Source organism: Antedon bifida, chromosome 11 (genome assembly GCF_963402885.1).
Source record: "Antedon bifida chromosome 11, ecAntBifi1.1, whole genome shotgun sequence".
In the NCBI taxonomy this organism is placed as follows: Eukaryota; Metazoa; Echinodermata; class Crinoidea; order Comatulida; family Antedonidae; genus Antedon; species Antedon bifida.
The window spans coordinates 321753-349391 of record NC_136236.1 but is presented as its reverse complement, the minus strand read 5'-3'; the positions used below and the strand labels follow the sequence as shown (position 1 = coordinate 349391).

At 34.0% G+C, this 27639-nt stretch overlaps 5 protein-coding genes and 1 pseudogene across 6 annotated transcripts; 3 read left to right on the top strand and 3 right to left on the bottom strand.

The window, feature by feature from the left end:
* The first annotated feature begins 1067 nt into the window (after nucleotides 1–1067).
* On the top strand, nucleotides 1068–3580 carry LOC144855648 (uncharacterized). Its single transcript, XM_078713559.1, has 3 exons — nucleotides 1068–1180; nucleotides 1990–2163; nucleotides 2472–3580. The coding sequence occupies exons 1-3, from the start codon at nucleotides 1078–1080 to the stop codon at nucleotides 3419–3421; spliced, it is 1227 nt and encodes a 408-aa protein (XP_078569685.1). The 5' UTR covers nucleotides 1068–1077; the 3' UTR covers nucleotides 3422–3580.
* On the bottom strand, nucleotides 3473–12601 carry LOC144855645 (succinate-semialdehyde dehydrogenase, mitochondrial-like). Of its 2 annotated transcripts, none has more exons than XM_078713556.1 (10): nucleotides 11209–11325; nucleotides 7598–7881; nucleotides 7424–7507; nucleotides 6997–7167; nucleotides 6628–6744; nucleotides 6251–6394; nucleotides 5981–6124; nucleotides 5353–5508; nucleotides 4932–5101; nucleotides 3473–4735 (listed from the first exon to the last, which is right to left on the bottom strand). In XM_078713556.1, exons 1-10 carry the CDS (start codon nucleotides 11216–11218, stop codon nucleotides 4468–4470), a joined length of 1548 nt encoding a protein of 515 aa, XP_078569682.1. In that variant the 5' UTR covers nucleotides 11219–11325; the 3' UTR covers nucleotides 3473–4467. The 2 variants fall into 2 exon arrangements, with proteins under 2 accessions (XP_078569682.1, XP_078569683.1); XM_078713557.1 differs by lacking the exon at nucleotides 11209–11325 and adding an exon at nucleotides 11566–12601 and having other exon boundaries at nucleotides 3474–4735.
* Nucleotides 12602–13265: 664 nt separating this feature from the next.
* LOC144856155 (uncharacterized) lies at nucleotides 13266–14503 on the bottom strand (annotated as a pseudogene).
* LOC144855650 (succinate-semialdehyde dehydrogenase, mitochondrial-like) lies at nucleotides 14373–17110 on the bottom strand. Its single transcript, XM_078713561.1, has 7 exons — nucleotides 17065–17110; nucleotides 16370–16656; nucleotides 16029–16112; nucleotides 15588–15758; nucleotides 15187–15298; nucleotides 14699–14842; nucleotides 14373–14509 (listed from the first exon to the last, which is right to left on the bottom strand). The coding sequence occupies exons 2-6, from the start codon at nucleotides 16649–16651 to the stop codon at nucleotides 14784–14786; spliced, it is 708 nt and encodes a 235-aa protein (XP_078569687.1). The 5' UTR covers nucleotides 16652–16656; nucleotides 17065–17110; the 3' UTR covers nucleotides 14373–14509; nucleotides 14699–14783.
* A 231-nt stretch (nucleotides 17111–17341) lies between these two features.
* On the top strand, nucleotides 17342–19803 carry LOC144855870 (general transcription factor 3C polypeptide 6-like). The gene is made up of 5 exons (XM_078713822.1): nucleotides 17342–17446; nucleotides 17729–17803; nucleotides 17968–18073; nucleotides 18373–18474; nucleotides 18683–19803. The coding sequence occupies exons 1-5, from the start codon at nucleotides 17387–17389 to the stop codon at nucleotides 18763–18765; spliced, it is 426 nt and encodes a 141-aa protein (XP_078569948.1). The 5' UTR covers nucleotides 17342–17386; the 3' UTR covers nucleotides 18766–19803.
* Nucleotides 19804–20650: 847 nt separating this feature from the next.
* On the top strand, nucleotides 20651–26556 carry LOC144855689 (uncharacterized). The gene is made up of 4 exons (XM_078713606.1): nucleotides 20651–21030; nucleotides 21126–21200; nucleotides 21507–21572; nucleotides 25023–26556. The coding sequence occupies exons 1-4, from the start codon at nucleotides 20941–20943 to the stop codon at nucleotides 25092–25094; spliced, it is 303 nt and encodes a 100-aa protein (XP_078569732.1). The 5' UTR covers nucleotides 20651–20940; the 3' UTR covers nucleotides 25095–26556.
* The last annotated feature ends 1083 nt before the right edge of the window (nucleotides 26557–27639 follow it).

Sequence of the window (27639 nt, the reverse complement as noted above, 5' to 3'; positions counted from 1 at the left end):
TTTTTGAATACGCGAGTGTAATTTCACCCTTCCTGGTTATATCAATCATCCTTACTAATTGAATTAATACACACATTATGAGAAAACAAACTACGAAATATTTTAAATCGTCATACTGTGCTTTAGATTGTTTGTAAGATGTTTACGTTTTATAGTCATAATTTTAAATTGTTGAAAATTGAAAATCACAGAATATAACTTTTTCTGAAAAACTTTAAATTACAAATTCAATTGTTAATCAAAAATTAATATTCCGTACTTTTAAACCTAATTTAAAAATTTACAAAAATTAAGACAGTTCTATAAATACATTTACAAGCCCACGTAGACCGTCCATAACACGAAAACTTTTTATAGAAACACACTAACTTCCGGATCTGAAGGCTTTAAAAAGTATCGTACAGTAGTCAGATAAGTAACCGTATTTTAAACGTCATTACAGAAGGAAGCAGCCTTCCTTTATTCGTTAAACGAGTTCTTTTTCTAGCAATGACAACATTGTATTGCACAACGTGTAACGACTAGTCTCAAATCAATTTAAATAACTTCAGACGAGCTGCACTGCTACAACTACCCTCGAATTTATTTTAGCTGGTTTTTTTTTCGAGAGAAAGTACATTTATTACTGTTTTGGTAAGTACAATTTTATTTATGTTAAATATTTTTATAAAATCGAAGTATTTTAAAAACTTTTCTGGAGCTCGTCTATGAATTTCGATATTTCGTTATTTAGGCCTAGACGTAAAGAAAATCCAGAGATAAATGTATTACTTCGTTTGTAAATTATAAGTAATTTATTTATACCTGTTTAAAACGATTGCTAGACATTTAAATTTTTTTTTTTTTTTACCAGATCCCATTTAACTTTCAATATTTCTTTATTAGACGTAAAATATTATGTCGGTATACACGATAGGTTATACATGGCCTACTTTTGCATTATAATATTTACTTTAATTCGTTTTTACGACAGTTTTGGTGGCATATAAAGTAGTTGTGTTTGTGGTTTAGTATATATTTTTTTCTAATATTTTGAATTTTTCCAATTTTTAATTTTTCTAGGAAGATTTCGAAAAGATGGGTGATAGGGAATGTTTTTGTGAGAATGGGGGTACATGTACATCGTCTGGGTTGTGCTTTTGTGCCTCAGGGTTCAAAGGGAGCACGTGCCAGTACACTGGTAAGTCGACGCTGCTATTTTATCCAAGCTACACAACAACCTCAATATAATTTTCAGAAAAAAATCTAGATCTATCGATCATGTTAACGTTTGTGTATTTTCCAATACAAATTTCCAACGAATTGTCATGGCCTCGGTTACACACAGTAGAAAGGAAATGACAGTCAAAACCTGCAGGAAATAATACATAAACTATTTGTTCACATTTCGAATGCGATTATCTTTTCCTTATTTTTATGGTCGTTTTAATATTCACTTTCAACATTAATTACTCTTTTGTTCTAGCACACAAAAAAAACACATACGTTTCACGCGTGATTTGCACGCAGTACGCATCAACGCAGCAACCTCTATGTAAACGAACGCGTAGTTTTTAGATACGACGATCGCCACAAACCGACACAACGCCTCAGCAAAACAATTACGCAATTAAAAAATGTTTATAGTCCTAAGTATTTAACGGTGGTCTATACGCGATTTGTCATCAACTTATTGGTAACGTTATAGCGCCCCCTAATGGTTGGTTGTGTTTTAAAGAGTAATTATAGTCCCTCTATTGTTTGGTCACAACTTGAACTTGATAGAAGTTTGAAGACGCGAAATTTCTCAGTTTATGCATGGACCAAATTAATATGTTTAGGATAAAAAAAAAGGGACAAAAAGATGTTTGTTTTGTTGAAAAATTAAAAACAAATAATTTTTAGATTGCTGAAACATGTGTTGTAATGTAGTAATAGGGAAAATACTAGAGAAACTTAACTTTTGTTTTTCTCTCATCAGATGATAATATCTCGCACTTCCTTTTTCAGATGAAGTTTCTGAAAACACAGCATCTAAAACACTGGAGATAATAATCGTAATCGGTGCTATCATTTTCTTTATGATCAATGGTCTGTGTTGGCTTTTTATTTGGTATAAACGTAAACGACAAATTGAAAATGAGGGCATTTCACTTGATGTACTTAACCGATGGGTCAGTGTTCGTAAGTACACATTAATTAAGTTCATTCTAGATAAAACTTTGCTTTAATAGATCCATTTAACTCCAAACTTAGTTTGCCCTCCTTCTGACCACTTTTTTTTACTAATGTATTTTTGTTCTTTCATTGTAAATTTTATGTGTGTGCAGAAAAACAATAAAAACAAAGGTCGAAGCAAACTAGATACAAAAGATTGCCCTAATAGATTAATTTAACTCCTGGAGGAAAAAAGAATACTTTTATTATATTTTTATTTACGTGACAGACTTTTCTTTATTGTGTATAATTTAAAAATTCAATTTCTTTGACAGATGCAAACCGCCAGCAGTCATTGGACCAGAATTCACGTATAATGGCCGATCTGGACATTCCACCAAATTACGAAGATTGGCAGAATGGTTCACCAGGAACGCCTGTCGTCTTACCTGGTTACTTAGTATCGCACGTGCAACACGACCTCAAAGACAAGCGTTCCTACTCTTTACCAAACACCACAATATTTGTACCGGGGTACTACCAACCACCGACGGGAACCAGTGACCAGACTCCAGGCTTCTCAACGCCTTCAACCCCAGTGATTTTACCTGGGTGGTGCAGCACACCTAACAGTTCAACGTCATCACCCTCGACTCCGGTTATTGTACCTGGAGTTATGGCGCCTGTTAAGTTGTCAACAGACTCGCGGCAAAGCTCGTCGCAAAGTACTCCAGATTCTTCAGGTGTTGCTAACGGTGTTCTGTCACCTTTAGCGCGATTCTGGAAGAAGACGTCTCCAAATAACCGGTCAATGGATGCATCATCGCCAAATTCACCAGTTTTTCCTGTAACGATATCTCCGCTTGTAACATCTGAGGTTAAAGTTAATACGCAGCAACAAAACTACATCACCACTCCGACAAAGTCTTCACGATTGTTAAAGAAAAAATCGAGCGTTTTAAAATTATTCATACCGCCTCATGATGCAAGTTGTTCAGTGGTGGACGAATGTGAAACTGCTCCGGCATCCTTTGGCAAATCAAAAGGAAAAAGTCGTGGAAAGAAAATGTTAAAGAAGTCTAAACATGTAGATGAAAGTGGAATTGGAATTACATTATTGGTAGATCCTAAACAGGAAGATACTAAAAAGGGAGAAAATAAAAAGGAAGAAAATAAAAAGGAAGAAAATAAAAAGGAAGATACAACAAACAAACAAGAAACAAATGAAAAAAAATGTGATAGTACAAATTGTGAAGGAACAAATTGTGAGGACACAGGACTTTAAAGAAAATGTACATAATTATGGAACAGATATTTGCTTCCTCCTCAAGGTGTTTTCCAACGAACTTTTACCAAAACTACAATAAACTACATGTCTCAATGTGAATTTATTTAAATAATCATCTGTCTTTCCATGATTTACAATTTTTAATGAAAGTACTAAATAATACTTATTTGAACTGAATGGATCCAACAAAAACAATACTGCATTTAATAAGTAAAAGATCTGTAAGAAGAAGAATCAAGTGAACCTAAAACATTAATCTAAACCTGGCAAATGTATATATATATATTATATGTAATGTTTTAAATTACTAAAGAGGTTAAATAGTCCCGTGATTGTTATCTTAAATTAAATATGTACATAATTTCTTAAATGTTAAACTATAACATTACTTTAAACCTCATTGATAATACTGTGAAATATGGAAGCACGAAAGTCTGTTAACACTTTATAAAAATATTATAGTATGTTATGATGTTCTCTTAATGTAACCCTCCAAAGCAGGCATACTTAATGTTATGATGTTCTCTTAATGTAACCCTCCAAAGCAGGCATACTTAATGTTATGATGTTCTCTTAATGTAACCCTCCAAAGCAAGCATACTTAATGTTATGATGTTCTCTTAATGTAACCCTCCAAAGCAAGCATACTTAATGTTATGATGTTCTCTTAATGTAACCCTCCAAAGCAGGCATACTTAATGTTATGATGTTCTCTTAATGTAACCCTCCAAAGCAAGCATACTTAATGTTATGATGTTCTCTTAATGTAACCCTCCAAAGCAGGCATACTTAATGTTATGATGTTCTCTTAATGTAACCCTCCAAAGCAGGCATACTTAATGTTATGATGTTCTCTTAATGTAACCCTCCAAAGCAAGCATACTTAATGTTATGATGTTCTCTTAATGTAACCCTCCAAAGCAGGCATACTTAATGTTATGATGTTCTCTTAATGTAACCCTCCAAAGCAGGCATACTTAATGTTATGATGTTCTCTTAATGTAACCCTCCAAAGCAAGCATACTTAATGTTATGATGTTCTCTTAATGTAACCCTCCAAAGCAGGCATACTTAATGTTAAGATATTCATCTATACCATATTTTGATCCCTCAATACCCAAGCCTGACTCCTTAATTCCCCCGAAGGCACTGTTTGTAGCATTTATTGCAGATTCGTTGATACCGACCATTCCGACCTCTAGGTCCTCAGCCACGCGCCAAATCTGTTGGATGTCTTGTGAGTAGAAATAACCTGCAAGGCCCATCCTGGTGGAGTTGGCAATTAATAGTGCTTCTTTTTCTTCTTTAAATCTTAAAGAAATAAAAGGAAAGAGTCAATATTTTACATTTTTTACAAATACTGTATTTACACTCTTTTTTTTCTATACAGTACCTGTATTATGTTTTGTTTATAATGTAAAATGATGTATGTGTAGAGTTTATAAGAGCCCACTCATGTCTCCTTGTGTATTTGCATACAATATTTACATCTGGTTTAGTGTCTTACTTTATAACTGGTACTAGAGGGCCAAATGTCTCCTCTCTGCACACCGCCATTTCTTGATTAATGTCGCGTATTACCGTTGGACTGTAGAAAGCCGGACCTTTAGCGAGTCGTTCTCCACCAATCAGAACTTTTCCTCCTTTTTCTACCGCGTCTTTCACATGTCTATCAACCTATAAAATATATATTGTGAGATAAGTTTGTTATTAACTATAAAAACTTGGTCACTGAAATACACTTACAATAAATGACCAAGTGTGCTTGGAGCAGATACTTTTGTGGACAAGATATTCGGCTTTCAGTGATATTACATTTAAGATGGGTTAGGGTTAGTTTTCATGAATGATTTTCAGCATTAATTAGTCCAGGTTTCAAGGTTTATATACTGATCATGACCAAATTGATAAACTTATCTATGTACTACCTTATCTACTGCCTTTTCATTGATCAAAGGTCCAAGTGTAGTACCATCATCTAAACCATCTCCTACAACAAACTTCTCAACAACTTTGGTCAGTTTCTCGCAGAACTCATCATAGACTTGGTCTTGTACTAATAAACGGTTTGGACTTATACATGTCTGTTGAATTAAATTTTGTTAGGGTTAAAACAAAGTACCAAAAGTTAAAAGCAAACACCACTGTTATTTATTTATTGGTTTTTATTTTTCTTTAAAAGCTGCTTAATGCTTTGCAAGATTTGGATAGAAATTTTAAAGGTGGAGTGGAGCTGTGGCTTGGTGGTTATGATGCTTGGCTACCAATCTAAGGGTCCTGGGTTCAAGTCCTGTCATATGTCAGGGTTTTTTTTCTCATGACAATTTACAACTCCACTCCCAAAGACTTAATAATAAGTCTTTGTCTATGTAGAGCATCTTGTGTATATGTTTGTCTTATATGTTCTAGTGCAGTATATGGAGAGCCATCTCGATAGTGCTTTGCACTCATGGCAATCCTCAGGGTGCTGCACCGCTGTGTTGTCATGTATGTGTGCCTGAAAATTAAATAAAATAAAAATAAATAAATAAAAGGTGAATCTTGGTGTTCAAATACCTGGCCTGTTCCTCTAAACTTTGCAGCAACAGCACCTGCTACTGCAGCATCCACGTCGGCTGAATTAAACACGATGAACGCCGCATTCCCACCTAGCTCCATTGAAACACGCTTCATTGTGTCCACAGACTGCTTCATTAAGATCTGAATACAAATATAGCAAGTTAAAAATAGTCATCCAAACATAATCCACAAGACCAGTTCTTACATTCATTCATTAATCATTCTAATAATTTGAATGATATAGTTGATTACCATTTTCTAACTTACCTTCCCAGTCTCAGTTGACCCTGTAAATGATATTTTAGAAACTTTAGGATTTTCACAAAGAACTTTGCCAACCTCTGCTGCATGCTTTTCAGAGCAAGTCACTACATTCAGTACACCAGCAGGAATACCTGCTTCTTCTGCATACTATGATTTCAAAAGTAAAATGCAATGATAGATAGGTAGTATGAAATAATTAATTGATGTAACAAACAATTTGCCATTATCTTTATACAGACAAATAAACTATCTTTAAACAATACATTTAGAGTCACTGAATAATTTATATTAGCAGCAGACGTTAAGAGAGAAGAGGGGTGATTTAAACTTAATTCACAGATTGTATTTTTACATCCTTGATATCACTTGTTTCAGCTTACATGACAAACAGCAAGAGCCGAGAGTGGTGTGTCTTCTGCTGGTTTGACAACTACCGTACATCCAGCGGCCAATGCTGCTCCGACTTTCCTTAGCATCATCGCATTTGGAACGTTCCACTGTAATCAATAATAAACATGCACATGTTGTATAGAAAATGTATTGTACATAACTGCCACTACAGGACTGCCAATTAGTCTGAATGAAAAAAAAGTTAAATAGGGACCAAACAAATGCTGAATCATTACTTAAAATATAGAATTGTTTATTTCGTAGTGGTGTAATTATGCCACACACTCCAACTGGCTGTTTGAGATGAAGTTGCCGCTTGGACTATCATTACTTAAAATATAGAATTGTTAAGTTCATACTGGTGTAATTATGCCACACACTCCAACTGGCTGTTTGAAATGAAGTTGCCTCTTGGACTTAAATATAGAGGGCAGTACATCACCATACACTCTTTTGGCTTCTTCTGCAAACCACTCCACAAATGATGTACCATACACTATTTCCTTCCTGGCCTCTTTAATTATTTTTCCCTATAAATATAAAAAATAGCAAGTAATAATTATTACTCATAACCATCAATGGAAATAGGCTAATCTTGGAAATTATTCTATAAATGTATTTCTCTGTATGTCATTGTCAGTAGTAGTTGTTGTTATCACTTTGTACGTATTTTTTTAGAATAATTTTCCATATGTATTCAAATCAAATCAAGATAAGGTACCAACAATTGCAACATCTAACAATTAACAGTTGAGCAATGGTACGGTCTCTTATTATTGTACTTACATTTTCAGCTGTCAATATTTGAGCCAGTTCTTCTTGATTGTTTACCATTATCGTGTACCATTTCTTTAAAAGTTTACTCCTATCCTGAAATTAAATTATTGATTTTTATACTTTGATGTAAATTATGTTTATCTATAACCATTTGTATTTTGAGTTGTTTTAAACATAACATACAAAGGCTGTGTAGTCTTTCCACTGTTTGAATGCCTTAGCTGCATGCTCAACTGCTGTTGTTGTTTCGTTTGCTCTCATATCTGCTACTTCTGAAATCAGTTTCCCATTTGCTGGATTCCTAACGGGAAATGTGCTGCCATCTTCTGCTGGGACCCATTTACCGTTGATGTATCCGTTGCCGAGGGAAAGTGTCATGGCCGATCGTGATGACTTGCATATTGACGAACACCTAACTGTCAATATGTTGACTAATTTGTGTGACAATTTCCCAAACATTTTTATGTCTGAAAGTGAAAATAAATGACTTATTTTAAATGAAAGATCAGTCATAGCTTACCACTGGTCACGGCAAGGTAACTTTGGTCTCAATGGTTTCATAGCAATTACAACAAATCCTTTACTGTTTGTAATTAATAATTAATGATTATAATAATACTAGAAAATATTGTTGACCCCTGAGGATGATCAAACATTGATAGAAACGTCAAACACAACAGTTCTTTTCAGAATGCTAGAAGTAACTTACCGTATTTATCCGAATAAATTGCTTTCTGGAGATTTATTATCACTATATACCACTAGAAACTTTGGTTTTTTTACTTTTTAAGTACTAAATGCATTGACAATAAAGCATCAGAAGTGTACTTTAAAATCATGTTATAAATCATGATAAAATCATACTACAACACACTACAGAATGAATTGTTTGGGATGTATTTTTAAATGTTATATACACAGTTATGTGTATATAACACATATCATGTTGTCAGACCCACAAAAATTAAAGCCCCCTTCCCTACGTTTTTTAGATCTAATTTAAGATCACAAACTATATTTAATGTAAAAATAATACTATATGGTCCTATTGCGATAACTTTTTTCGTCTTTAAACGGTTAAAAATGTGAAAAATAAGTCGATTCTAATAATTATAGCGGCCCGCTATAAATCCCAAAATGCATTGCGCGCGGATTGATATTTTTGTTTTTCACCTGTAATTCGCCCACTTTTCGATCGATCGTGAGGCCAAAACAAATGGAAGACTCCTAACTTTTCAGCGAAAATACCGGGTTTTCCCCAATTTGTATCAACGGAGTCTGGCAAAAAAAGAAAGACAATTAATGCAGCAACTATACAACGTCAGGCTAGGTATATAGCTAGCGTACGATGTTCGTACGTTACCGATGTTTACCAGCTAGGCCTACAAAAATAAGCCTAGCTAGGCTAGGCCTACGACCGTCCACGAGAGGTCGATCGACGCTAGCTACTTAGGTAGTGCATTGTTTCACACTTTTTATCATAATTTACCATAAAACGTATATTTAAGACAAGGAATGACATGGTTTAATGTTTTTAAAGTGATATATATGTATTATTTTCCAAAAAACGTCCAAAATTGCAGGGAAGGGGTCTTTAATGGCTCCGATTATAGATAGTTAAAAAATGGCATAACTGTCAATATGTTGACTAATTTTTGTGACAATTTCCCAAACATTTTTATGTCTGAAAGTGAAAATAAATGACTTATTTTAAATGAAAGATCAGTTATAGCTTGTAAAAATATTTATATAATAATGTCTTCAACAACTAAATCATTAGAAATTTAAAAAAAAGAATTTTAATATGGATTAATATCATGCTGGTTTAGCAAGGTGTTTTGCCTTTATAATAATACGTCCATCTCACATAGCGCTTAATGCACAAAGCCTCTAAGCGATACGTCCATCTCACATAGCGCTTAATACACAAAGCCTCTAAGCGATACGTCCATCTCACATAGCGCTTAATACACAAAGCCTCTAAGCGATACCTCCATCTCACATAGCGCTTAATACACAAAGCCTCTAAGCGATACGTCCATCTCACATAGCGCTTAATACACAAAGCCTCTAAGCGATACGTCCATCTCACATAGCGCTTAATGCACAAAGCCTCTAAGCGATACGTCCATCTCACATAGCGCTTAATACACAAAGCCTCTAAGCGATACGTCCATCTCACATAGCGCTTAATGCACAAAGCCTCTAAGCGATACGTCCATCTCACATAGAGCTTAATGCACAAAGCCTCTAAGCGATACGTCCATCTCACATAGCGCTTAATACACAAAGCCTCTAAGCGATACGTCCATCTCACATAGCGCTTAATACACAAAGCCTCTAAGCGATACGTCCATCTCACATAGCGCTTAATGCACAAAGCCTCTAAGCGATACGTCCATCTCACATAGCGCTTAATACACAAAGCCTCTAAGCGATACCTCCATCTCACATAGCGCTTAATACACAAAGCCTCTAAGCGATACGTCCATCTCACATAGCGCTTAATACACAAAGCCTCTAAGCGATACCTCCATCTCACATAGCGCTTAATACACAAAGCCTCTAAGCGATACGTCCATCTCACATAGCGCTTAATACACAAAGCCTCTAAGCGATACCTCCATCTCACATAGCGCTTAATACACAAAGCCTCTAAGCGATACGTCCATCTCACATAGCGCTTAATACACAAAGCCTCTAAGCGATACGTCCATCTCACATAGCGCTTAATGCACAAAGCCTCTAAGCGATACGTCCATCTCACATAGCGCTTAATACACAAAGCCTCTAAGCGCTACGTCCATCTCACATAGCGCTTAATACACAAAGCCTCTAAGCGATACGTCCATCTCACATAGCGCTTAATACACAAAGCCTCTAAGCGATACGTCCATCTCACATAGCGCTTAATACACAAAGCATCTAAGCGATACGTCCATCTCACATAGCGCTTAATACACAAAGCCTCTAAGCGATACCTCCATCTCACATAGCGCTTAATACACAAAGCCTCTAAGCGATACGTCCATCTCACATAGCGCTTAATACACAAAGCCTCTAAGCGATACGTCCATCTCACATAGCGCTTAATGCACAAAGCCTCTAAGCGATACGTCCATCTCACATAGCGCTTAATACACAAAGCCTCTAAGCGCTACGTCCATCTCACATAGCGCTTAATACACAAAGCCTCTAAGCGATACGTCCATCTCACATAGCGCTTAATACACAAAGCCTCTAAGCGCTACGTCCATCTCACATAGCGCTTAATACACAAAGCCTCTAAGCGATACGTCCATCTCACATAGCGCTTAATACACAAAGCCTCTAAGCGATACGTCCATCTCACATAGCGCTTAATACACAAAGCCTCTAAGCGATACGTCCATCTCACATAGCGCTTAATACACAAAGCCTCTAAGCGATACGTCCATCTCACATAGCGCTTAATACACAAAGCCTCTAAGCGATACGTCCATCTCACATAGCGCTTAATACACAAAGCCTCTAAGCGATACCTCCATCTCACATAGCGCTTAATACACAAAGCCTCTAAGCGATACGTCCATCTCACATAGCGCTTAATGCACAAAGCCTCTAAGCGATACGTCCATCTCACATAGCGCTTAATGCACAAAGCCTCTAAGCGATACGTCCATCTCACATAGCGCTTAATACACAAAGCCTCTAAGCGATACGTCCATCTCACATAGCGCTTAATGCACAAAGCCTCTAAGCGCTTCACATTATTACCCCAGTGATGTATTGGATCAAACACGATGGAAACATACTTCCAAACATAAATGTTGCAGCTATGAGTGTTAAGCGCAGTTGTGTTTTGACCTATGCCAAGTATCCATTTGTACTCCTGGGTGGAGAGAGGAACAAGCAATGTGACAAGCTTAATGAATTCGAACCAAGTAGTTCAACGTCCAACACACTGTTCCATATTCCCTTTTGTGGTGGGTCTGGCCTATTCACCCTATTTTATGTTATACCTCCCCCTATAGGAGAGCTCGCCTACTCTAAGCCTATTATGGCCTACATTACATGAGTTCCTGCCCAGCAGCTTGCTTAGACTATTGTATTTACTGGTAGTAATAAATAGGCTAATAGGCCTAATTAATCATCATAAATAAATAACTTACCAAACTTGTTGTAATTTTTTTTAAAGAATAACAAAATTCAAAATCAATAAATCATAAAGGCAAAATGACGTTTTTTATTGTGATCTTTTTACTCAATCTCAGCTCCCATTTTTTAATGTTTATCATATTCATCTAGGGCAGTCCAATAGGCTAATATTAATAGAGGCATTCATTTTTTTGTGGGTCTGACCTATTTTATGTTATACCGCCCCCTATTGTTTGGGCTGTATTTTTTTAAAATGTTATATTACACAGTATCACACATGTGACCCACAAAAATGAATGGCTCTGATAGATAGTTAAAAAGTGTATGTTAGGAATAAAATCATTATAATACTCAGAAACGCTCTTACTTTCATTCCTTGGTTTATTTAGTTTAGCAATAAACATTTTTTTCTTTCAGATGACAAAGCGAAATGTGGGAAATTAATATAATATACATGATTACAAGTTAATTTCTCATATGATTAATCTTAAAAATTAACTAAAATTTACAACATTTGTATGAATTTAATAATTGTCTTTCATTCTCAAATTAAGTAAAGAACCTCATATTTCATTTTCTTACTTACAAAAGATGTATTATCCCCTGAAAAAATAATTCTTAAAATTTTAGTTGAATATGCAATTTTAATGTAACATAATATACACTTTGACCAAAAATTGGATTGAAAAAAAATGTATTTACCTGAAAAAACTGTAATTTAAAGCAAAAAATGGTCAAATTGGCTGCCAGCTAATGGGTTTTTGGTTGAAGATCATTTATTTTGTCATTTTATAAGTGAAAACATTATTTTTTTTCGGTTTTTTTCTACGGAAGTGATTAACTTTATTAAAACTACAAAAAATAACTGATTCAATTAATCTTCATTTTTCATGTTTGTTGGGGACAATACATCTTTAATAATAATAGACACTGTTGTGCCATGATATTGATGCACTAAATATTGATTTGATCTGATAGGAAGTAAAATTATGTTTACAAAAATACTATATCATTAAGCAAATCAGACTTAATGTTAAGATATTTCATTAATGTAACCCTCCAAAGCAGGCATACTTAATGTTAAGATATTCATCTATACCATATTTTGACCCCTCCCTACCCAAGCCTGACTCCTTAATTCCCCCGAAGGCAATGTTCATTGAGGATATAACAGATTCGTTGATACCGACCATTCCGACCTCTAGGTCCTCAGCCACGCGCCAAATCTGTTGGATGTCTTGTGAGTAGAAATAACCTGCAAGGCCCATCCTGGTGGAGTTAGCAATTAATAATGCTTCTTTTTCTTCATTAAATCTTCAAAGAAATCAAAGAACAAAGTTAATGCTTCATCTCCAAAGCTCTGTCTACGCTGTCAAACTAGTGTGATGTGCCCAAATATGGTGGTGATATGCCCAAATATGGTAGTGGTATTACATCATCATGTCCATATACATGGGCACATTTTTTTGTCACATAAAGTTTAATAGTGTAGACAGAGCTTTAGGATTCAATGCAACAATCCAATATTGATTTGTTGTTTTATAATGTTTTGTTATATAATGTGCATTATATTTTATACCTTGCAGCCCAGCCATTCTTTAAGTGAAGTGTGAGTATCAAACAATTGCATTGCATCTGTATAAGGTATGTTTTCTTTATAACATTATTTTAATGGAGGTCAAAAAATGTCAATACATTTGTTTACAGTGTCGTCTTACTTTATTACTGGTGCTAGAGGGCCAAATGTCTCCTCTCTGCACACCGCCATTTCTTGGTTAATGTCGCGTATTACCGTTGGACTGTAGAAAGCCGGACCTTTAGCGAGTCGTTCTCCACCAATCAGAACTTTTCCTCCTTTTACTACTGCGTCTTTCACATGTTTATCAACCTATAGAACAAATATTGTTTTAGTATAATAACTTTAAATTGGAATTAGGATAATAATATATTATAAGATTTGTAAAACGCACATATCCACTAAAGTGCTCAAGGCGCTTTCACCCTAAGGGTCTCGTCTTGTCCTGCAGCCACTTACGGCGCTCTCTCTTACTGTCAAAGACACAGTGGCTGAGTGTAAACTAGTTCACCGGGGGTAACCCCTCTACTCGTCTTCAAAAAAAAAGATGTACTAGGTTCTTTAAGTGTGTGTACACTGGACCTACAGTCTGAGAAGACTTGTTCTACCACCAGAACAATGCAGCATGCGAACCCTTGCCGATGTTATGGCTATGGATTACAGTTCCACTGTCTTAATCACTCGGCCATACACCTTGCTAGTTATGTTGCCATTGTCATAACTGTAGCTCCATCAATGGGGGTACCTAACCTTATCTACTGCCTTTTTATTGATCAAAGGTCCATGTGTAGTACCATCTTCCAAACCATCGCCTACAACAAATTTCTCGACAGCTTTGGTCAGTTTCTCACAGAACTCGTCATAGACTTGATCTTGTACTAATAAACGGTTTGCACTTATGCACGTCTGTTAAATTAAAAATGAAAATTTGGTTTAATTATATTATTGATATTTTCTTTCACTGTTTATATTTATTTATATTCAAAATGTTTGAACTTTGGCAATGTTCTTTTGTCTCGTTTTTTTATGTATTCCAGTCTGTAAATGGCGGGCTCCCAGCTGTTGATTGCGATTTGAAATTAAATTACGACGAAAATACTAATTATGATCAGTAGTAAGAACACTATTTATTGTGCTCTTAATTTTGTTTTCTGTTCAACTATGAAACTATGATTTGGCTAGCAACCTGAATGTAGGCGTTTAAATTAATTGAAAGGTGAATCTTGGTGTTCAAATACCTGGCCTGTTCCTCTAAACTTTGAGGCAACAGCACCCGCTACTGCAGCATCCACGTCGGCTGAATTAAACACGATGAACGCCGCATTCCCACCTAGCTCCATCGAAACACGCTTCATTGTGTCCACAGACTGCTTCATTAAGATCTGAATACAAATATACTAAATATGGTAGCGATATGCCCAAATATGGTAATGATATGATATCATCATTTCCATATATGGGCACATCAGACTTTTTTGTCACATAAAGTTTGATAATGTAGACAGAGCTTAAGAAGTTGACATAATCAAACAACACAACTTATGAATATTCAGCATATTGTGGTAACTTACCTTCCCAGTCTCAGTTGACCCTGTAAATGATATTTTAGAAACTTTAGGATTTCTACAAAGAACTTTGCCAACCTCTGCTGCATGCTTATGAGAGCAAGTGACTACATTGAGTACACCAGCAGGAATACCAGCTTGTTCCGCATACTGTATTAAAAAGCAAAATGAAATAAGATAAGATGTATGCATTGATACTTATAATTTATTGGTTACTCTCCTTTAAAACAGAGGAACACTCTTGTAACAAGAGGTTCGATTTAGTCATACAGTAGTTTACAAAATATATTACAGATACAAAAAGTTGATACAATTGGTATTTAGTTTATCATGGCCAAATGATACTGATAGTGTGTTTTAAATTTTCTGGTATAAGTAGGCATCATTATGTGGTATATGTTTTAATCTACCATATCCAATAGTTGTTAAGTAAAGGAATGATTTTAATTTCTTGGTTTTTTTTCATATCAATTGAATGTTTCAGCTTACATGACAAACAGCAAGAGCCGAGAGTGGTGTGTCTTCAGCTGGTTTGACAACTACTGTGCATCCAGCTGCCAATGCTGCTCCTACTTTCCTCAGAATCATTGCGTTTGGAAAATTCCACTACAATCAATAATATACAAACACATGTTATAGATACAAGTCATGGTACATGATTTTGTTTATAGGACTATCTATAGGGCTGCTAATTAAAAATCACTATATTCTGTGCAATTTGGATGCAAATAGGGACCAAGCAAATAGGGACCAATAAAATCCAGGGACCAATAAAATCCAGGGAACAATAAAATTCAGGGACCAATCAAATTCTGGGACTAATAAAATTCAGGGACCAAAGTCTTTAATCAGGGTTAAGACATATACTTAAAATAAAAAATTGTTAAGTTCATACTGGTGTAATTATACCACAAACGCCAACTGGTTGTTTGAGATGTAGTTGCCTCTTGGACTTGAACCCAGAGGGCAGCACATCACCATACACTCTCTTGGCCTCTTCTGCGAACCACTCCACAAATGATGTACCATACATTATTTCTCCTCTAGCCTCTGTAATTGTTTTCCCCTATAATTAAAATAGGAAATATTAATAGTTATTTGCTACTCATACTGTAGCTGTCAAGATAAAGGGTAATAATGCAAGAACAGCTATTAGCTCTGTCTACACAATCAAACTTTATGATGTTCCCATATATGGACATGATGATGTCATATCACTACTATATTTAAGCATACCACTTCCATATTTGGGCACATCACACTTTTTTTGTTAAACTAGTTTGATAGTGTAGACAGAGTTTTAGCAGTTAAATATTGATTATAAATGGATACATACATTTTCAGCTGTCAATATTTGAGCCAGTTCTTCTTGGTTTTTTGTCATTATCGTGTACCATTTCTTTAATAGTTTACTCCTATCCTGAAATCAAATATATTTATATTCATAATATGATGCAATTAATATCTGTACAGTATCAGGGCCGTAGCCAGCATGAGGCAGATGAGGCGCTCGCTTCGTTAGAAATTTTCAGTTTTCACAACCCACCCCAATCCCCCAACACTGCTCGTCGTATTTTCTATTAATAGTTATATTTATAGCATCTCTGCCTCGTCTGTTTTTAACCTCTCGCTACCGCCTTGAGTATTCTTATATTTTAAAACTTAATAACAACATACAAACGCTGTGTAGTCTTTCCACTGTTTAAATGCTTTAGCTGCATGCTCAACTGCTGCTTCTGTTTCTTTCGCTGTCATGTCTGCTACTTCTGAAATCAGTTTCCCATTTGCTGGATTCTTAACTGGAAACGTGCTGCCATCTTCTGCTGGGACCCATTTACCGTTGATGTATGCGTTGCTGAGGGCAAGTGTCATGGCCGATCGTGATGACTTGCATATTGACGTCGTAGACCTAATTGTCAATATGTTGTTGACAAGTTTGTGTGACATTTTTCCTATCATTTTATCTGAAAAAATAACTATATTGTTTGTGCATTTCAACTGAAAACATTTAAAACAAAAATAAACAAGGGTAAATGCTATCATTCTTGTAGTTGTATGGTATTTAGGCTTAGTTAGCCTTCTTGCACACATCAAGTGTTAGAAAGTCAGGCCTAGAATAATATAATTATGTTACTCTCATCATCGAGGATGGTCTCTACTGTAACTACGTACTAGTTGAGTAGGCCCTGGCCTAGTTTAAGTTGACCACATGATGGATGGAGTAGGGCCTAGGGCTAATTTAATTAATTTACTCAATCATGATTTGACTTATGAGTTTACTAAAAGTAGAGTTCCTTAGCCTAATATTGGATCCACTCTAGATCTAAAAAAATGTCGTCCATCAGTGACTCTTGAGTAAATGTTAAAATTACCAAAGACCTTGTTGCAAACTTATCACCACACCGTCCACAAACCTCTGCACAATTGTCATTGACGTTTTGTTTATCAAATCTGACCTTTGACACATCCAGGGCAGTACTAATAAAATATTTAGTACTCAAGCAAACGTATTTAAGTCTATAAATTCTAAAATAAAAATTACCAGAATTTCAATTAAATAACTGAAAATACCTATTAATTATATAAATAACGTGATATAGACGGTTGTTAATTTAAAACGAAAGAATGATTTCCAAAATGTATTCTCGGAATTAAATTTTTGAAAAGAGCAGACAGCAAAGTAGTAGAAACAAAATGGCGACAGCCAGAGATAATGTCATGCCTGATGAAGATTCGGATGAATGGGAGGAGGAGGTAGGAAAAGAATATTTTTTTAAATCAAAATTTAATAGTTAAAATATTAATGTTTCAGTATAATGGTGTAAGTTTAGATGTAGGTTAATAGAGCTAGGGCTAGGCTCTCTCTCTCTCTCTCTGTGTCTAGCTAGCCCAGCTAGTCTGGCCTGCTGGGCTAAAAAATATAGGCCGTCTAACTAGTTTAGAACTAGCCTAGGCCTACCCAAGTACTTAGTCAAGGTTGCCGCCTTGGAAGTAGCAAATTCACCCAATTAATGTTTGATTAATTTACAATTACAGGAGTACTATGTTTTAGTGGAACTGTCTGGAATATCACATGATGAATTCAAAAATAGTAAAAGTTGTGAAGTTATTGTAAGTTACATAGATAAATCATTTATTGTAATAGTGCATTTATAATATAATAATGCATATTAAATGCAGAACCTTTTTAAAACAAGCACTTTGATTATAACTGGATGGGAACCATAATGTTGTTAATGTGTTATTTAATGTTTAATAATGTTTTCTTTCTGCAGGATATAGATTCTCCAAGTCCGCATCTTAAACTGGACAACTGTATATTTAAGGGACAGTACAAGCACACAGTTGGAACAGCGGTCATTTTTGAAGAGGGAAAAGAAAGTAAGACAAATGGACATACAGACAGACAAACTTACTATCTATAGATTTGTAATTATTTACAAATAGCGCCAGGAGACTGTATTGTCTTTCACTTGCATACAGGCCTTGTCTTATGAGTCGTGGGAGTACTATCACTTGCCAAACACACTTCTGCATCCAAGGTGCATAGTGATATAGCCAAATTTAATTTGGTAAATAGAATACACACAGTGACACCCCTGATTTCAATTTGTAATTTTCAAAAGTTTGCACATACTTAGTTTGCCACTTTGAAATATTTGTGGGTTTTTTTTAAACAGAAACTGAAGATGATGTACCAATGATGAATTACTTGTGTAAAACTGTCCAAAAACTTGAAATGGAAAGAGTTTTCTTGAAACCAAAGACGTCATCAACAACAGGTAAGAATATTTGTGGGTTTTACTTTCCATGCTGTTGAAATGTGTATGAATAAATGGTAGTGAGAGCCTATCTCTAGTTTTGTTATTCACTACATCAACAACCTCACGACTCTCATCGATCGATTGATTGTTTAATTTACCTATCTTCCTCTTATATTATTGCTCTTCTAATGTCACAAATTAATCAGAATACTGCTTTATTTTAAAGATACTTCCAGTGAGAAGTTAGATGCTACAGATGAATTGGATGAAGGAACATCATCTGAAGACAAAGCTATGGACACAGGCTGATGACTATCTACAAATGCTAAGAGATGTACATAGTTTTTATCAGAAAATGCAAAAGTTGCAGCCCATATCCAGCATCGATAAAATATAAGTGCTTTGTGAAATGCCACAGTAGACACATAATGTACTAATACAGGAGAGTTGCAGGCCTATATAAATCAGGTGTCCTTCTTTGGCACAGGAACATTAAACTCATTATTGACTTGAAATATAAGGGCTTTGCTAAGAGATGTACATACAGTTTTTATCACAGGATGCAGTTGCAAGCCCATATCAATAATTTATGAATAAAGATAGCAATGTGTATCAATGTGAAATCCTCCCGACACATTAAACTCATTACTTACTTGAAACATAAGGGCTTTGCTTTGCTACAGACACGTAGTGTACTAATGCACCAGAGATGTAGACTGGTTTGCTAGCATCTACAGTGTGTACTCATACCTTATAAGTTAAAGTATTTTATTTAATCCAGTATTTAGGGTATAAATAAGTGTTCTTGTTCACCAAGTTGGAAGGAAAAGTATAGTAAAAATACATACATAATTGTTATTTTTGTTTATGTACATTTTTAATTTATCACGATTTACAAGGCTCTATTTTATTATTTATGTCCTGGATTGTTTCCTTTTATCGGGACACATCCTTGTGTGGCCTATCATGAAGTAAGCTTCATAAAATAGTGATGTTTCAAGAAATTAGAAGAAATTGTTGGCCAAATAGTTGTAATTGTCAGGGGCTGGTCGTTCCATATCAACAAGAGCCTGTTGCACAATTTTGCTGTTCTGGTTCCCTAGGTGATCATAAACTCCGTCTGACCACAAACCGCTGACCACAAAAATGTGGGTGGCTGGAAACGATCGTGTTAAACTTTAATTGACCCTTAGGAGACAAAATATAGTCACTAAAAAGTATCAATGAAGTTTTATTAAATGCAACTCTGTTTTTTTTTATGTTAACTTGAGATTATGGTGATTTCAATACATGTATGTGTGTTATATATAAGTATATACGAAAAAATTAAAATTAAATTGTACTCGATTTTATTTTCTTGAAGTATTGAACAAAATTTAGTTTACATTTTATTTACGTCCATTGGTTTAAAGTTGACGGTCAGCCAACGAGTTTCCCGCGCAATACGAGAACTTACGAGTTTCCCGCGCAATACGAGAACTTACGAGTTTCCCGCGCAATACGAGAACTTACGAGTTTCCCGCGCAAAGTTGTTTGTAATACGAGAACTTTGTATTGTGTTCTTTTGTAATATAAAAAACAAAGGCACGTCTAATTTTCGTTTAAGCAGCTGCTGAGTTCGGATTATTTTTGACAATAGAAGCAAACATAAATAAAAGACGATGAAGTTTAAAAAAAAAATATTATTATATTTAGAAAATTAAAATTCCTGTACTTCTGTAGTAAACTGGGTAATTACTGGGACCAATTTTCTAGACAGACATTCGGCGGCGTTATTCCTAAAATTATAATTTATAAAAGTACTTCCCTCTCGATGCGAAAATAGTATCATGGGCGTATATTCGGGTGTTTTATGCACATGTTAATAAGACCGATCGCAATCGGGTTTTTTTTTGTTCAATTTGTACTCTGTACATTTTTGCGTCGGGAATGTTACGCCCCCCTGTGCGCATGTGGCTCTTCCGAATTGCGATAAGCATACGCTAATAATTTAATAAATACGAGGTCAGTGATTTAATCGTTGACTTGTGAAAAGATGCAAATTGGACGCACGTAATCTCACTAAATAAATCATTAAAATAGCTCCAATATAGTCAATAATCGTAAATATTTCTGAAACAAAAATGTTTATACTATAAGGACGCTACATTGGTCACATGACCACGTCTAATACACACGCACTCTTTACTTAGCCTATTGTTGTTTTTCTTGGTGAGAAAGCGTGGATACCCGTGCTTCCCGATGTGAGCTGGAGGCGTCCGTCCAATATACGCTAAACCTTACTTGCTCAGAAATCAACATAATTTCCTCAATTTAATTGCACTGCTGTCCTGTAAATATCTGGTAGTAATTAAATAAAGCGTTGTGGACATTTTATTTATTTTTTTCTGCGGCTCTCGGCGGGCGTAAAACGGTTGCTTAGCTAAGCAGACGATACGCGAGGAATTATAGATCAAGGAAAGCAGACGACATTTGACGAAGATAATGAGTTCAAAAAAGGGAGAAGATTCCGCCATTGAAGAACCAACAAAAAGAGGCAGAGGACGGCCTCGAAAATACCCGAAACCAGACCCTGTAAGTAGTATCATTTTTCTATAAATATTAGCATTTTATCATTTATTAAACGTCTGTTGTATTGTTGACAATTTTCTGATTTTTTTAAATTTTAGTCAGAGGAGCCAAAGGAAAAGCGACCTAGAGGAAGGCCAAAGGGCAGCACAAAAGCAACGACTATAGCGAAAAAGGTAAAAAATAATACCATTACTTCTCAATGTTAAATGCTATTATATTACTCTGATAATATGCCAAACGGGCGCCATGACACCAAAGTACATGCTTATTATTTGTGTACTAATAATATTCGCGATTAAAAATACGCGATGTTGCGTTGCATTGGTGGTGGTGAAGGTTGTGAGATCGGGCGCATTTTGAATTCTTTTGTTAACAAAAATCGTGATTTAAGTATTCATAAAGTTTTTGTTTAGAATTGAGTATAATTTTATTTTTTGTGTAGGCCTATGTCTATAATGTGTTAATATATTTATATCTAGAAAACAGTAGTGGCCACCTCTTCAAGTGGAAAGAAACGAGGTCGAGGTAGACCACGAAAAACGGCGGTAAGCAATATTTAATTTTTATGCATAAAATAAAGTAGTTTATTAGGTCATTTAATTGATATGTACTTTTTATAATTGCTCATATATCACCCTTTGAAAATGCTACACAAAGTTTCCTGATGACTCAACTACAACATATTTACAATATTTACATGAAATAAAGTAATAAACATACCAAATTAATAGAAACAGAAAATGAAAGTGTCTAAAGCCTTGTCTACTATCAAACTTTATGGACATGGTGATGTCATATCACTACTATATTTGGGCATATCACTACTATATTTGGGCATATCACTACTATATTTGGGCATATCACTACTATATTTGGGCATATCACTACCATATTTGAGCCCATCACACATATAATATTGTTGTGTAAATATTTTGATGCAGTGTTCTTTATGCCTTAAATTGTGTCAATATTTTGATTTATTGATAGATAGGGTCAAAATACAGTACTCAGTATTTGTTTATGAGTACAATCTTATAAGAGTGGTTTTTTGGTAAAATGTTGAATGAGAAGAGCTTAATTTTTATTTTATGCAAGGATTACTTGTAATTCAAAAACAACCTTTTTTGTTGCCAAATATATTTAAAAAAAAATATTAGGAAAAATATTTTTTTAAGCAATAAAGTTGAACAACTTGTATGCCCACTTTCACACGCTATTTGCCCTTCTTGTATAAAAACATGAAAACAAAACTTGCTTGACCCCTACGTGACCTCTATCATGTGAGGAGGAGTAATGTCAACATTACTTGGAATGTGACCCTATTATTGCTGCTGCTTCTCTCCTCTGTTAAATCACAGATGATTCTAGTTCATCATAATTGATGGATATTTTTGAAATATTATTTATAACAATGTTGCTATAGCTCAGCATTTTAGACCAATTTTAACCAAAAAGTGACTCAATTGGAAATATTATTACAATTCCTATATCATTTTAATTATTTTCCTAAATTAAAAATATCAATTATTTAATTTATTTAATTCATTTCAAGTTCGAAAGTTTGAAATATTATTTATAACAATGTTGCTAGCTCTATTCAGCATTTCAGACCGCCAACTAATAAAGTGATTAATAAAACATTATAATTATTATGGTACACATTTTTAAACTATATAATTTATAGTTTAATATTTATTATTATCCTATATTGAAAATATTATTTATTTAATTTATTTTATTCATTTGAAGTTAGGATTGAATGTAAAATTAGAAAACTTAAAATTATATCAATTCTTAACTATATCATTTATATTTTAATTATTTTCCTAAATTAAAAATATAGATTATTAAAATGATTTTATTCATTTAAAGTTAGTGGCAATGTATCAAAATGACAACATCAATTGAATGTGTACAATATCTTGTACTTTATCATGTATTGTTGTCTGTAACCCAGAAACCAAATTCTTAAATCTAATTTAAAAATGTTAAGTATGTTGAACCCACTACTACCACATGCAGATCATTACCACAAGTTCACATTTGGTAACAACATTATAATGTTTAAAGGTTTTATACTTGACATTCTCTACCAACATACTATAGTAACATTGATATCAACATTTAAACCAGTATATATTTTGAAAATGTTTTATTCATTTACTTGTATTTATTTATTCAAATTTCTGCCAATAACAAACTAATTAAAACATTGTCATGATATTGAAATTTATAGTAAAGTGTAAAATATAGAAATTATTTCAAAAAATAATGGAAAGATTGGTAAAAAAGAATTAAAATTATCTTGATACTAAAATAAATGAAATTATTAGTTAAATATATTTATTGAATATATTATTAAATAATAAATACATGAAGGCTTATGTATTAAACACAGATGCCTGAGGTAGATCATAAGACCTCTATGATCAATATGCTTATTACATTTCCCAGGCTGCTGCAGCAGCCATCCTTTGGTCCTTCTTTGTTCTCTGTCTTTTCTTTGTTAAGATCATTCCTGCCTTCTGTTCAATACTAAGTCTGTACTTAAGCATCATAATGTATTTTGGTATGTTGTATCATTTAATATTCTAAAATGTTAATGTTCCCAAATTGTTCATAGTCTATTCAAATTCACTCAAAATAATTATTAATATTATATTTAAAATTATAGTAAATTTACTTAAATCATATTAATTATTAGAAAAATAATTTAAATGAAATTTATAAAAAATAAATTTCAATTATTTCTTTTTTATGAAATATAGATAATATTGAACATTCCAATTGAGTGTACTACCATTAATTTTGGGAAAAAATAAATTATAATTTAAATGAAACTCCGACTGGATAAATATGTACAGCAAAATTGTATCCTAGCTGATGGAAGAAGCGTGACCTGTTTAGGGATCTTCTTACAAAAGCTATGTATTTGAATCTGAGCTTGAATCTGAGCTTGTCCCTGACTACATAAAACCTTTACTGCTTATTTCACTCTCTTGGCATTTTCCGTTTATTATTGTAAAATGTTTCGTTTTGTCGTAGGAAGATTAATTATTTAAATCTAGGTTGAGTTCAAAGTTCAAATCATAACCGATAGCTGATCACTCAAGCGTGACAAATTTTAAATTAAAATGTCACCATACTGTCTAGAATTTTTAATTTAAAAACATATCAATGTTTAATATGAATGTTGAGTATTTAAAGATATATTGTCCCCCTAAAAAAATATTTTTTTAAATTTTTTTGTTGAATATGTTATTTTAATGTCACATAATAGTTATTCACTCTCACAAAAAATTGGGTCTTAAAAAAATGTATTTACCTGAGAAAAATGTAATTTAAAGCAAAAAATTGTCAAATTGTCTGGAAGACAATGAGTTTTTGGGTAATTTAACTGTTTATTTTGTCTTTTTATAGGTGAAATAATTTTTTCCCCCGTTTTTTTTCTTATGGAAGTGAACAACTTCATTAAAACTGCAAAATGGCCTATTCAAAGTCCAATTTTAAAAATCTTTATTTTTCATGATTTTGGGGGACAATACATCTTTAATGAAAGTTGGACCAATAATAATATAGTAATATAAAACAGTAACAGCAGAAACAAAAAGTCTAATCCTAAAATTCAGGCAGACAAACTGGAATTAAAAATGACAAAAGATTACAAGAGGCACGATTGGTGCATGGGGACCCAGAACCAGTTTTCAAAATATACCCTTATATTAGTTACAGCAGCATTGACAAATTTAATATTCATAGAGGGAGACAAACACATTTATTAAAAATAATAAAATGACACAACCATCTTATTCAATAATGTGAAAGACTGTAGACATAAAATATTTGATTTTCTTGTTTGTTTTGTAGGGTGAAAACACAAAGGTAAGTATATATTGAGTACATGATGATGTTGTTGAATGTACAAAACAACTTAATGATTTGGATGATAATGATGACACTTTATTTAGATAATGACATCTTGTTTTTCTTTTCAGACTCCAAAGAAAAATAAAAATGCAGAAGCAACATCGGAAGAAGAGGAGGAGGAGGAAGAAGAAGAGCAGTAGTAGAAATTAAAAGAATGATTAAAGGATGGATAAATGTTTAAAATTAATAAAATTGATCAACAAATGTTTGAAAGAATTGCTGCAAATGATTACTATGTGATCAGGGTGATCCACCCATAGAGTTATTATTAAAGCTTGGTTCCCACTAGAACGTAACGCAACACTATCGCTTGTGATTGGTCAAATCACTTTGCGTTGCGTTACGTCCTTGCGTTGCGTCGCTAGTGGCAACCACGCTCTAGGAAGCTTTCCATTTGCCACGACCCAATGCTTACAGTTATCAATTACCTCATTTCTGCAAGTGGGATATTAAAATCTAAACGCCGATTGAAGTAATACCAATAAAGCCTCCACTAGGCGAATACGCGCGCGAATGAAAAACTTTATACGCACGCGTATTATTTTTATTATTTCCCCTACTTCTTGTGACGTGAAAATTGTGCAACCAATCATAACTCAGGATTGTTCGATTCGCGCCTCGTAGAAAATATGCTTTAGGACGTCGGAAAACTGAAAGCTCTCTGTTATATAATAACTCTTGGTAATCTCTCGGCTGGTTTCCATTACATGTGTCTAAAACATCAGATATACAGACAGTATGTATGATTTTAGGAAACCAGTCTTTAACCAGAGAAATTATAAAAGATTTATGATCAATGTGAATTTAAAAAAATGATTTTAAAACTTGTAAATTAATTCAATGAACAAAGTCAAATTTAGATCGAAATTTATAATAATGTATGTGTTTGGACAATTATTAGTATTACACTGAAAGAAGATAGATTTTTAAACCAAAGAATTCTTGTACAGAGTGGTTACATAGTATTGTGATAAAAAAAAAGAAGTAACCAATAATGTTGTATTCGGAAATAAATTGTTAAATTAAGACCGTTTTTAAAACATTAAATTGAATCCTCTTGTTTGCTAGTTGTGTATATAGTGTATGTTTTTAGTACATAGGCTTTTTTTTAGCGATTTCAGCATGTTAGGATGTCCGACGACAAGCTTGGTTCCTATTACTAGTTGTGCGCGCTTCGTTACTAACGCGCCGCGCGAAACGCAACGCCCGTTAAGAACGTCGTCAGCGCAACGCAATTAATTTGACCAATCACGACACGATGGATCGTCTCAACCACTATATCGCTTGTATGATTGGTCAAATTAGCGTGTGCTTGCGTTACGTATTAAAGTTGGAAAACAAGTCGAAGGACCATTGTCAAACGTAGATTAGATTTAGTAATGTTATATCAAGTTTATTTAAATACCTTTAAATTGTATTTATAGTGTGTTTTTGATTTTTAAAAAGTTGAAAAATTCATTGATTGATTATCTGTTGACGGCCTACTAGGTTACTTGTTTGTAGGTTGTTAAAACCTTGTTCTAGCAGACCACTGAACTGCCTTTATATTTGTTTTCTTTTCTATCACAATTGTTATACAGTATTAAAAGATCTTTTTGTCAATTTGTCTGTCAGTATTATTAATTATCTCTCAGTCGCCAATGTTCGGACCCTAAATATTGCGGTGAACCTAAAGTGAGGCATTATATTAGTTTATTTATTCAACAACATCTTTATACAGGATTACACAATCAGGTTAGGGTTTTGCATTCTGGTCCTGTCTTGAATACAAACAAATCAGGAGAAAAATGTTTAGTTTTGTGAAAAAAATTAGATCGATATCTAGCTTGAATGAAGCAATTATTGTTGGGAATATTTAATTTCAGTTGGTTGTTATATATTTAGGCATTCTACTCCACGTGTCAAGTGAGTATAGGAATATCTCCAATCATAACATTATTTTAGAGACTTCAATTCTGTGATATTTTCGTACAATTTTATCTTATAAAATATTCATGAAATAAAATTAAGTAAATGCGTCCGTGTGTTATTCGGATTAGAGGTGATCGTTGATCCGTGTCAATGTACGCCAAATGTGCACATTCTAACCGATCATTGCTAAATCGATTAATGTGGTTTAATCATGTTTTTCACGACGGATTCCGTTCCGGCATCATTAGTTTGTCGCATTTTTTGCGTCATATTCAGTGTAAATGTTTACAACTGCTTTATTTTTCTCAATAAGGTTCAGTAATTTAAATTCTTGACTTTAATGTCGCGTGTTTTTTGTATTAGTAAATCTATGGAGAATTATACCTCCATATAGTAAATCCCTCACCTTCCTAAAAATAACTTTTTTTAATAGATTTTCACTGTGTGCTCGGCGGCTCCGTTTTTTTGTGCCTCGTTTTCGCTTTCGCTTCCCGTGGTTAATTCTAACTTCAATTTTATATTTTCACTGTGCTCGGCGGCTCCGTTTTTTTGTGCCTCGCTTTCGCTTCCCGTGGTTAATTCTAACTTCAATTTTAAAATGTATGACAGTAAAGTAACACTGATACTATAAGCATGGAGTAAATACCGGGGATAGTAATATAGCTCCATGCTATCAGCACGGGGCTATGATTAGCTCCGTATCGAAAAAGAAAACCAAAGATGATCGGCGTATCTTTGGTAAAACATGAAGTGCGACCTCAACGTTGTGTTCGT

Excerpts from the sequence above, each read along its gene's own strand:
- LOC144855648 (XM_078713559.1), top strand. The coding sequence starts at position 1,078 with ATGGGTGATAGGGAATGTTTTTGTGAGAATGGGGGTACATGTACATCG. Across the intron at positions 1,181-1,989 it reads GAGCACGTGCCAGTACACTG|ATGAAGTTTCTGAAAACACA; the intron begins GTAAGTCGACGC and ends TTCCTTTTTCAG. Across the intron at positions 2,164-2,471 it reads TAACCGATGGGTCAGTGTTC|ATGCAAACCGCCAGCAGTCA; the intron begins GTAAGTACACAT and ends TTTCTTTGACAG.
- LOC144855645 (XM_078713556.1), bottom strand. Across the intron at positions 7,508-7,597 it reads GGAAAGACTACACAGCCTTT|GATAGGAGTAAACTTTTAAA; the intron begins GTATGTTATGTT and ends ATTTAATTTCAG. Across the intron at positions 6,745-6,996 it reads TGTGTGGCATAATTACACCA|TGGAACGTTCCAAATGCGAT; the intron begins GTATGAACTTAA and ends TATTGATTACAG.
- LOC144855650 (XM_078713561.1), bottom strand. The coding sequence starts at position 16,651 with ATGATAGGAAAAATGTCACACAAACTTGTCAACAACATATTGACAATT. Across the intron at positions 15,759-16,028 it reads AAATATTGACAGCTGAAAAT|GGGAAAACAATTACAGAGGC; the intron begins GTATGTATCCAT and ends TTTTAATTATAG. Across the intron at positions 15,299-15,587 it reads TTTGTGGTATAATTACACCA|TGGAATTTTCCAAACGCAAT; the intron begins GTATGAACTTAA and ends TATTGATTGTAG.
- LOC144855870 (XM_078713822.1), top strand. The coding sequence starts at position 17,387 with ATGGCGACAGCCAGAGATAATGTCATGCCTGATGAAGATTCGGATGAA. Across the intron at positions 17,447-17,728 it reads CGGATGAATGGGAGGAGGAG|GAGTACTATGTTTTAGTGGA; the intron begins GTAGGAAAAGAA and ends TTACAATTACAG. Across the intron at positions 18,475-18,682 it reads AAAGACGTCATCAACAACAG|ATACTTCCAGTGAGAAGTTA; the intron begins GTAAGAATATTT and ends TTTATTTTAAAG.
- LOC144855689 (XM_078713606.1), top strand. The coding sequence starts at position 20,941 with ATGAGTTCAAAAAAGGGAGAAGATTCCGCCATTGAAGAACCAACAAAA. Across the intron at positions 21,031-21,125 it reads AATACCCGAAACCAGACCCT|TCAGAGGAGCCAAAGGAAAA; the intron begins GTAAGTAGTATC and ends TTTAAATTTTAG. Across the intron at positions 21,573-25,022 it reads GTAGACCACGAAAAACGGCG|ACTCCAAAGAAAAATAAAAA; the intron begins GTAAGCAATATT and ends TTTTCTTTTCAG.